Here is an 11,484-nt window from a genome sequence, read left to right as displayed (position 1 = left end):
TCACTTTAAATATATTTATTGCCATCACCCCTTAACAGGGGCTCAAGATTACAACACAGAACAAAGAGTATAAAAATACATTTAATAAAAAGCTTTAAATTAACAACCGGAAAAGAAAGACACATTTTGCCCCAGGAGATTTGGGGGGTCAAACAACAATGGAGCAGAATTTGCTCGAACATTTCTGAAAAACATAAATGTCAAAAACACCTTTTTGTGCATTTATAACTTAAACATAAATGTAAGCAGGAATGTAATGGAAACATTCCCGTTTGAATCCACAATCTTGAGTTGAATCTCTTCAAAGATGAACAAAGTCTGGAATGTTATTGTTCTTTTAATGTATTAAATTTTGGCCGTCTTGGCTGGTTTAAAGAATTCTCTGAATAACAGAAGAAATGATCACAACTTCGGTGTATTACTAAATGCTCTTTTATAGAATTTAGATAGACATAAGATATTTAGATAAATAGATAAGTTGTTCTGGAATACGTTACATCTGGTCCTAAGTTCAAACGAAGTATGAAAACATTTCTTCAAGTGTCCAGCACACAACTTGTTCAAAAAAATATTGATTACAATTTCAATAATTTCCCTGATGCTGATCAAAAAAAAAAAAAAAAATAGTACGTTCTTGGTTTTATTTGCTGTAAAATTAAGTGTTGATCACAGGATTGCTACTTTTTCTAATTCTCTCCTCTTTACATCTGCTTGATTCTTTGCTGCAGGAGGGCCAGCTGCCGGGCTACCTCGGCGGGCAGGTCATCATTCACCTGCTCGGAGAAATACCGCCCAACCTCCTCTACCTCCGCCTGCCAGAACTCCTGATCCAGTGAGAACAGCTCCTGCAAGTCCACATCCTCCTTCAGGCCCTGGAGGTTGAGGGAATCCCTGCACGGCAGGTAACCCACAGTGGAGGGCATGGCGCCAGCCTCGCCGGAGATCCGCCTGAACATCCAGTCCAGAACGCGGATGTTGTCGCCGAAACCGGGCCAGAGGAAGCCGCCAGTGGGGCTCTTGCGGAACCAGTTGACGTGGAAGATCTTGGGCAGCTTGGCATCAGGGCGGTCCGCCATGCTCAGCCAATGGGAGAGGTATTGGCCAAAGTTGTAGCCAAAGAATGGGCGCATTGCGAAGGGGTCATGCATAATGATTTTACCTGAAGCCAAAAAAAGAGAGACTCAGTTTACTTCTAAAAGTCAAGAACCAGAACCTTCTGTCATGTGTTGTTTCTCCCTGAAGTCGGATGAATTAAAACATCCTCTAATACAAACCAACTAGCAGTACCTTTTGCTCGCTCTAAGCGATCTCAGGCAAAACTGTTCTCAGTTCTACTACCTCAGTGGTGGAACAAACTTCCAGAAGCAACAAGACTAGCATCATCTATCTCAACCTTCAAGAAACAGGTAAAAACTGTTCTCTTTCAGGACTTTTTACTGCGCTGATGCCCCAGATCAGGTTAGGCAGCACATTAGGCTATGCAGTGTGTGTGTGTGTACGTTTGTGTATGTCTTTGTCAAAAAAAAAAACAAAAAAAAACTCACGAACCCAAGCTTACTGTTCTGTATATTTCCTGTGCATCGTGTATTTGCAAGTGTATTTGCAGTCCCTATGTCCTCTATTGTAAGTCGCCTTGGATAAAAGCGTCTGCCAAATGCAATGTAATGTAATGTAATGTAATGTAAAAACAAATCTTGGATAAGAATCTATGCACTGAGTACTGAAAAAAACAAAATATAATCTGAAGAGACTTCTCAGATGCTGACCTTTGTGTTCAGCTGCAGCTGTAGCCTCTGACCTCATGGCAGCGCCGATGAAAACTCCATGCTCCCAGCTGAAGGCCTCATAAACCAAAGGGACACCTGGAAGAGGGCGAATCATATATCAAATTAGCCTCGTCATTACATCTCGACTTCCCGACGCTCTTTGTTTGCGTCCGTGCATTTCTGCTGACCTTTAGGCCGACGTCCTCCAAAAATGATGGCCTCAATGGGGACTCCCTCCGGAGATTCCCACAGCGGGTCGATAATGGGGCACTGATTAGCCGGAGTGCAGAAGCGAGAGTTTGGGTGAGCGCAGGGTTCGCCTAGGAAGTAAAACCAACAATGGGAATTCTTGCGGGTCTTCAAGCCATAGACGTAGAGTCTAAGACTTAAATCTTTTTTCCATGTGTTAAAGTCCTATTGCTGACATTTTTTTGTTTTTTTTTTGCATTTTCTTGAAGAAAATATATATGGGTCGAAAATGACCCATAACACCATAGATGTTACTATAGTAATTAATTTTAAAATGAAAAAAATAAATCAACAAATTCATTTCAGAGATGTGTTCTATGCCCCTTGCCAATATTCTGGTAACACAACATCCTTCAATTTATTTATATTAATCTCTTGAGGTTAATTTTTCTGTTTTTTATTGAAATCGAGAGGTGTACTAATAACAATAAAAAGGCCCAGAGAACCACAACAAAAAATTTTAAACCCAATATTTTCATGGATAAGGAAGCCTAACAAGGTAACCAAGAGATGAGAAAAAGAATTGGAATTTAAGTTTTTATTTTTAGTGTATTTTAAAGCTGATTTAAGACACGGGTCAAAACCGACCCGTTAACACCGGGGATGCTACCAGAAAACTAACACAGGAGGAGGGTTAAACAGACTAAGCTGCTTTATCAAGGCATGTTTTCTAAACTTCCAATCTTACCCTCCTCCAAGCTCCAGGGCTTATTCTTCCAGGAAGTGATGGTGACCCCCTCAGGTAGTGACTCATCCATGCCCTCCCAAAGTACACCACCATCACTGGTCTCAGCCACATTGGTGAAGATGGTGTTCTTGATGATGGTTGCCATGGCATTAGGGTTGGTTTTGGCTGAAGTGCCAGGTGCAACTCCAAAAAAGCCATTCTCAGGATTGATAGCGCGGAGGTTTCCTAGTTGGAAGGGGGAGGACAAACCATCAACAAGGCATCCAGGTATTTAGGGTTGTAAGGACTATGATAGCTGAGGACAGTAGCAAATCTCATCAGCAATGCGTTCCTCACCTCGGTCGTCAAACTTCATCCAAGCGATATCATCCCCGACACACTCCACCTTCCAGCCGGGCAGGGTGGGGCAAAGCATAGCCAGGTTCGTCTTTCCGCAGGCACTGGGGAAGGCAGCTGCCATGTACTTCTTCTCTCCGGCAGGATTGGTGACGCCAAGGATCTGTGCGGGAGAAACCGTCAGTTTCTGAATTTGTTATGAGCAGATAATCAATCTCCATATTTCTTCCTTCTTCCAGGGTCATACCAGCATGTGCTCCGCCAGCCAGCCCTCCTCTTTGGCAATGCGCGAAGCAATGCGGAGGGCGAAACATTTCTTCCCCAGCAGGGAGTTTCCTCCGTAACCGCTGCCGAAGGAAATGATCTGCCGGCGGTTGGGGATGTGAGCGATGAGCGTCTGCTCCGGGTTGCAGGGCCAGCTGTTCACCAGGGGCTCTGAGAGAGACAGGTGTATTTTTTAAACACACACAACACAATAAAAGGCCCCGCCGGGATCGAAGCCTTCGATTTTTTTAATCGTCTGTGTTTATTTTTGACATCTGGTGCGGCGAGTCGACATACTTTTCAGCGGCAGAGGGCAGCCAACAGAGTGCAAGCAGCGGACGAAGTCGTCCGTCCCCAGAGCCGTCAGCACAGACTTCCCCATCCGGGTCATCACACGCATACTGGCGACCACGTAGGGGGAGTCGGTCAGTTCCACCCCGATCTTGGAGAGAGGGGAGCCAACTGGCCCCATACTGAAGGGGATCACATACATGGTACGACCTGGAATCCCAAAGAGAGAGATATACGATACTATATACATTTTTGGCTGAATGTTTGTTGCAACAGATAAACTGGAAATCCATTCACTTTTAACTATTTCAGTATACAGCATTTTTTTTAAATATTAAACTTGAAAATTCATAAAAGATTAGAAAATTGAACAGATATTTGTCCATTCTAACGATGAACTGGTCAAATCAAATAACACCACCTGAAATCTGACATCATCCAACACTTATAGTTTTATCACTTGTTTACTAAGACACTTTATAGTTTCACTGAGACACTTTATAGTTTATAGTTTATTTTTATTTCTAATTCTGCCTTTTTCTTTTTATTATTTATTCCTGTCATATTTTCTGTAACTCTGGCACAACAATTTCCTTCGGGATTAATAAAGTTGTTCTTATCTTATCTTATCTTATCTAGATTATAACCCCATGCCAGGATGGATTCGGACCTTTCATGCAACCCGGGAATCGCTGGGTCATGGCTTTGTCGAACTCCTCTGGGGACATCCACCGGCCAAGCTGACTGACTCCACCGTCCAGCGGCGTCGGCACTGTGTCCCTCTGGTCCGGGGTCACAATTACCGTCTTGCTCTCCACCCGGGCCACGTCCCGGGGGTCAGTCCGAGCCAGCCAACTGCAAGGGGATCAGGAAGGCTCACTGCATCGCATGCTGCTTCATCATGTTGAGGGTTTATAATTAACATATTTTCTGCTAATTCTGCTTAAATACATAATTTTCTTTCTATATTTTTCAGTCATTTTTCATTAATTCAGTATGTCACATTTTGTTTGTGTAAGAGAGAGACCACAAGTTCACTGCAAAGAGTTACTTTAAATAAACCCAATAAATTAATCGTCAATTGATTTAAAGAAAATGTAACTCGCAAGTGAACTATGAAGAAAACATAAACATGCTGATCAGATGAGGAAAGCCAGTTTCTTACAACAAAACCGATAAGGCCAGTGAATATTACAAACATTTTTTTCTATATCATAGTATTATCATTAGCGAAGATGCCCCTTTTTTTTAAATGATAAAAAATGCTATCCTGCTGATATGATTTGCCCAAGATATAATCAAATTTGTGAAATAGACACTTATCTTCTGCTATGATCTCATGAAGTTGTATTTTGTTTTATTTTACTTTATGTTTTGGCCCAGGACATTAACGCTAGCCGTAATGAAAAATTTCATCTAACTAAAATCAATCTTCCCTTGCCTGAACTCCTGCCACGTCTCGGACGTACCAGTTCTCGTATTTGCTGAGCTTCTTAATCATGCCCTGCTCCTCCAGCTGGGTCAGGATGGCCCGGTTTTCTTCATCAGACCCGTCACAGATATGCAGGGACTCAGGCTGACATAGAGCCACGCTGGTATCTACAAACTCCCTGATGGCTGGGCTGAGGGTGCTGAGATCTCCCTGCAAAACCCGCGTAGCCTTCTGGTTCTGGGACTGGAGCTGAGGAGGCATCTTGGTTTGGATGAGGACAGCGTGGGATTAGAGGATGTGGTCAGACAAGTCTGGGGAGAGAAGAGAGAAAAAAAAAATTTTTTTTGTCATTTTCTCTATGCTTTCTCTTTGTATGAAAAAGATATATTATCAGTTTCATTGTTTATTAATGCTGCTTATCCCAAACCCAAGATGGCAATAGGAAAGAGGTCGGGTTTGACCTGAATGGGTCAGCTGTCAATTGCAGGTTCACATACTTTATAAGGAAATGTAACTATTCACCCTTTCATTCACACTTATCGGCTATTTTGAATCTTAAAAGAACCTGCTCACTGTTTTTGGACTGTGGGAGGAAGATGGAACACATGGAGAGCACACACACAGAAAACCCAGTTTGTTGGGTTGATCCCGGACCCCTCTTCCTCTGAGGTGGGTCTGCTTTTTTTTTCTTCTTTTAAAGCAAGCCCTCTCTGTATAATTTGTAAAAACGCAAGAAAAAAAAAAAAAAAACCTGAAGAAAATACCCTAATCCCATACAAACAGGATCAGACCGAAATGACATGCCATTATAGTCTGACATCTAGATACCAGACAGATAAAAATGGAAATATACTATATATATTCCCTCTATTCCCCTGCACAGCATGTCTTCCAGACCCCATCAACAGCCCCCCAGTTCCATCACCACCTAATTTACCTTGTAAAGAGCCCCACCCCCATCTTTGTCCCCCATAACTTACCTGAATGGCTACTTTTGAGCAAAGTCTCTTGATTTTTCCCTCATGCGCTTTCACTCAGCCTTTGCGTCTTGCAGCAGCTGAATACGGATCGGCTCTTTTTATAGTCCTGGACGCTCCATCGGTGAAGGAGGGGGCGGGAATCAGGGCTCGCCCTTCGGGTTACAACATTTGCATGAATCTGTTATTTCACTGGAGAATCATTTACCGGTTACGTACGTCTTCACTTAACCGGGGCCCTCTTCCTGTGTGTGTATGTTTTTGTGAGTGAGTGTGTGTGTGTGTGAAGCAACTATGTACCCGCAGTCTTGTCTGTTCCAGTATTAGAGGAGAGCAGACCGGAGCGGGTGCACTGAAAAACTCCATTCAAAGGACCCGAATTTGTTTCCATACTTAAATATATAGTATGTAGTCGAAGAATTTAAAATAAATAGATAAATAAATAATAAATAACTTAACATATTCAATGAAAAGAAAATAAATTAATTATGATACATTATGAAATTATATTGTGAAATTATGATATAAATTATTTTTTGTAGGACTTTTTCTGTTTTTGACCACTTCTTTTTTTTTCATAGAAAATGTATTCCGTAATTTTTAGATTTAAATCATTTTATTGATTTTGTTAATTTTTGTTTTTCGTTTGGCATATTTTTTTTTCTAATTATCAGTACGTGATTACTTTCACAAATATTTCCCAAAGCTGAAAGAAAATTTTGTGACTATGTTTGCGAGAACTGCTCTAAAAGGAAAAGGAACTTAACACATTGCAGTAATGTATATTTAGAACTCAGAAATCTGTCACTCTAATTATTATGTCACTTTTCAATGTAGCATTAAAAGAATTTGTATATTTTCTCGCATTTCATTTGAAGTAAATATTGAAGTATTGGAATATTTTTCCAATACCACGGTTATTCGCTGCTTGAATGAAATGTCAGAAGGTTGAAGGAACTTTCAAAGCTGCAAAACAAGAGGAAGAAAAAATCTTCCCAGTGTCATTTCCTATCAAAATTTTCACACCTTGTTTGTCCACATTCCTTTGATGCATAATTTCCTCATTTCAGCGTCTGTACTTAGTTTAATCCAGTGGCAGATTACTTTCCTAGCTTCCTTGCTTCTTGCAACAACTGCTGGTGACCTTTGACAGACGTCTAGGAGAAGTGATGCAAGTTCATGGTTTGACATCCTCACTTGGTTTATGACTTGGGCAGCGCCTTAGCTGGCGACCTTCTCATTGGCTGACTTGCTATGGGCTCGTCACTGTCAGGTCATAGGTCAATGTATGCAAGTGTATTTGTGTGTGTGTGTGTGTGTGTGTGTGTGTGTGAGTGCACTGGAGGCGGCCAGGAGAATCTTTGGCCTATCAGCAGAACCCCATCTGGCTGATTGCATTGGCATTGAATCGTTAAGTGAAAAATGCAAGTAATAATGGGTCATTTGTTAAATGTCCATCTAAATGCAGTGCAGATAATATTACAATAAATAATCATAATAACAACTGTTGCTTTTTATTCAAGATAAGGCATGCATTGTAATATCTTGGTGTTATTTTAAATTTAAACAAAATATTGCAATGTCGGGAAATGTAAAGCTGGAATAATGTACACAAAAAAAGTAAAGGTTTTGATCAAAAATAACTTATCTATACACCACTTTTATGTATAATATAAATGGCCATTAAATACTTATTAACCAAACACAGAGCATGGAGTTAATGAAGTAGATATATTTGAATTTTAAAAATATTCTGGTATTCAGTTTATTTACATGTCAAGAATATCCTTTTTTTATCCTTACACATTGGGTCTGTTTTTATATCCATAATAACATGAAATTAAATGAAAACAATCTTTGACCAATCATTGCAGCTCATTTCCAGATGAAAGAAAGTATTACAGTTTTCAGGACACATTCAAGTCATATTTGGGAGAGAAAGGGAATGCCTCGTGTGTTATCGTCCGTCCTGCTACTCCAGCTCTGATTGGCTGGGAGTGTCCTCTTATTGTCAAAAATGATTTTAATGAACACTATTTCCTCGGCAGGTATTTTCCCACCATCATTATCAGCCATTCAGCACATGTGGATGAGTCCTGCAGAAGGAGGGGAATTGAAAGAGGTACAGTACATGGTACATTACATTAATTTATGCTACTATTTCATCACAGAAATGTCTAGATATTTCCACGGCTATGGGTCTTTAGGTCATTTTGGAGGCGAGTTGCATATTCATACATGGGTAATGATTCCAGGCTGTTTTCTAGATGTGGTGGGTATTTATTCACTAAGAATCCAAAAAGGATGCCAATTTTAAGTGATTTTAAGGTAATTTATTGCTTATGTGAACACTTAAACTCTGTGGGGGATAGTTTTGACTTTTATTTGAATGTGCCATTCAATAGCATTCAAACAACAGTCCATAGGCTCCTAAGTCAGTCTCCCAACATTTTTAAATATATGTTTGTGTAGATGATCATTTCTTATATCGTACACAGAAAACAATAGAACATTGATTTAAGAGGACAGATCATCATCTACATTAACACAGCATTAACACTGATGCTTATTTTCACCTTTCCCTACTTCTTTAACAAATCGCATATTTTACAGTAAAATACAGAAACACAAATAGTAAAAAATAATGAAAATATATCTAAAAAGTCAGATTTTCAGTTTATAGTGGCTCCAGTCTTGTTGAACCAAGTTCATGTTGGTGAAAGCATAGCAACTGTTGGGAAAAGTCCACACTGTGTGACATGATTTGAGCAAGTGAATCAGTTCACAGAGGCTTGTTTTAATACTGCTCATCCACATCATTATGGCACTTAGAGTTACATAAGATCAGATCTTGTGTTCTATGAATAATCAAGAGCCATAAACCATTGAGGATCTTTAACCTGGCCAGTAAAACTTGCACTCTTCCATTACAACCATGCATGGCTGCAGCAGGACAGTGAAAAAAACTGTACTGAGGTCTTAAAAAGAATTTTCAATAAATGATAAGGGCATTCCCGATGTACTCTTGAACAAGACAAATCTTGTGTCCTGCCTGGACTTTACACCTTATCAAAGCAAAAAGAACAAAATAAAGGCTTTATTTTGATTATTTACAGTTAGTTTTTAAACATGAGACTAAATCGCTGTATGCTATTCTGAAGAACCAGTGATCCAAATCTGTGTCAAACTGACAGACATACTAAGTCCCTTGATTAACCCATGGATGTGATCTGGACTGGTTGCCATAGTAGTGTGTGTACTTTAAGCAAGATACAGTTATTATCTCTGATCCTGTTTTTGGATAAGAAGAGTAAACAACAGGCCTAAGAAGTTGGAATTGGAAAGTAATCAAAAAAATCAGTCTGAGCCTTCTTGAGTTCAAGCAGCTAAACTTCCTTTCTGGCTCAAAATTCAAAGAAGCCAGAGTTAATAGACCTTATGTTCAAAGAATTTTTTAATGGTCCATATACACTTGCATTCTGATATGTTCCCCAGTTTGTAAACTTTGCTCAAACCCTCACTGTCCTCATGTTTCCCAGTCCGGGTAATCACAGGGCCAACCTGCCACCCCAATTTTAACTTCATAACTAGATTACATCTAGTTGACACTCAGCAATAAAACTGACAGCTGGATTTTGGAAAAAACTGGTAAATCAACCTTGCATGTTTCAGAGTTCCAGACTGATATATTAAGATTTCGTCCCCGTTGAAGCCTGCAAAACATGGATTTAGAGATCAGATGAGCTTGGAAGGAAATTATTTTACAGGTTTTCCAAGAACCAGCGCATATGGTCAGCGTACTTTGTCACAAATCAATATCACCATGTCCAAATCATTTGTATTTATGGTTTTTAATTTGTGCAAAGCTTTTCTGAACCTTTGCATTTGCTCTATATAGCTTGTAATCAATGTAAATGCATTTTTTGTTCATCACAACAGATGACAACTGGCAAGAGGCGGAGAACAACCTTGATTGGTCGCCTATAAGTCATCAACTGAAGGAGGCATCTTTTGCACCTCTGCTCAAAAAATAGCAAAGAGCCTTATTGCTGACACCCTCCTGCCGGGCCCAACCTGGGGCTCCAGATTATATTTTTTTCAGTATGAAGTGTAATAAGTCTTTGTATCAATTCTTATGCTTTTCTTCTACCAAATCCCTATTGCAAAAGTTAGGTATAAATTTGTAGATATTATGTAGATATTGTAGGGTTGTTATGTAGATGTTAAAGGGTTTGTTTCAGCACCCACATAACCTAGATGAGCATGAAACCAGACATGCAGGGACAAAATGTTTTTCGACTGTTACGACAGTGCTGATATGGCTCATGTTTGGACTTCACATGTAGAAATAAGAGTATATTGGATGAGTATGTCAAACATCAGCCAGGGCTCTGTGTGAAGCTGGCGGAGGGAGATATGTTATCAGCCGACTTTCATGCAAGATGTTGTTCTGTAGGTTTAATGGACTTCGTGGTGATTAGACTCATCAGCACTTTCAAAACGCAAGTGCAGGGAATGTGTGAGAATACAAGGCGAATATAAATCAATCAATATCATTGTTTAAATTCGGACAGAATAATATTTTCAAATATTTAAAGAACAATGAATGAAATATTATGGGATTATATGTCACTTGTGATTATGATTACCAGGTACCTGATGAAAAAGGGCCAAGCTTTTGATTTCCTGGTATCTTTTTTAATTGTAGCTACATATAGGGTTTTATGTGTCTGCTTATTCTGATACATCGGTTATATACAGCACAATATTTCATGGTAACACACACACTCTTTTTTTCATTTGATTCTAACTTGTGTGTTGCAACTAAATGCCAGCAACATTTATTCATGTTCATTTAAAACACCTCCAACAAACGCCTCTTATTTTAGTCCACACTTTTTCAATTTTTCTATAAACTACTTTATCCCCAATTGGCTGCTTTGGACCTAAATACTGTAAACGGAACGCTGGGCTCGACATGTAATTTCTTGTTATGTTATTTATACATAGATTCTGTTCATTTAATTTAAAAATTTCAGGCTTCTATTTATTACCCTTCAGAGGAGAAGCAGAGAAGAGGAGAGACAAATTCTTTATATGCTACACAAACTTAGCCGAAAAGAGATTCTGAACTTTTTGTATTTTCTCTGTGTTTTCATTATTCTAGGTGTGAAATTTCTAAAATCCCCATATTCTGGTGACACATCAGCTCCATCAGAGGGCAGCCTGTAAGCCTCTCGACTTCATTTTCATCACTGATGTATTTAGTAATATTCAATGTATCCATATTTTTCTTTTGACAAGATTATTTTCCAAGTTTTTCTTCTAACCTGTTTTGATGCATAACCCATTAATCGCTGTGACATTAACCTTCTATTCAAGTTTATCTACTTACTGCCTGGAGCTTAATTGTCCAACTGATTTGCATTTACCTTATCTCCGTTTTAGTAGTTTATTCCTCCTGTTTCTGTTATAAAGCTC

The 11,484-nt window shown here is 39.4% G+C and overlaps 1 protein-coding gene across 1 annotated transcript; it reads right to left on the bottom strand.

The window, feature by feature from the left end:
* Positions 1 to 6,133, bottom strand: pck1 (phosphoenolpyruvate carboxykinase 1 (soluble)). Its single transcript, XM_086150146.1, has 10 exons — positions 6,007 to 6,133; positions 5,064 to 5,337; positions 4,265 to 4,449; positions 3,601 to 3,804; positions 3,287 to 3,474; positions 3,040 to 3,202; positions 2,704 to 2,928; positions 1,955 to 2,086; positions 1,767 to 1,862; positions 1 to 1,159 (listed from the first exon to the last, which is right to left on the bottom strand). The coding sequence occupies exons 2-10, from the start codon at positions 5,285 to 5,287 to the stop codon at positions 702 to 704; spliced, it is 1,875 nt and encodes a 624-aa protein (XP_086006272.1). The 5' UTR covers positions 5,288 to 5,337; positions 6,007 to 6,133; the 3' UTR covers positions 1 to 701.
* Between the last annotated feature and the right edge of the window lie 5,351 nt (positions 6,134 to 11,484).

This window comes from Fistularia commersonii, chromosome 7 (genome assembly GCF_037954325.1).
Source record: "Fistularia commersonii isolate RoL2024-O1a breed Wild chromosome 7, RoL_Fcom_v1.0, whole genome shotgun sequence".
Classification (NCBI taxonomy): Eukaryota; Metazoa; Chordata; class Actinopteri; order Syngnathiformes; family Fistulariidae; genus Fistularia; species Fistularia commersonii.
The sequence above is the reverse complement of the archived record's forward strand: the minus strand, read 5'-3'. Positions and strand labels throughout refer to the sequence as shown.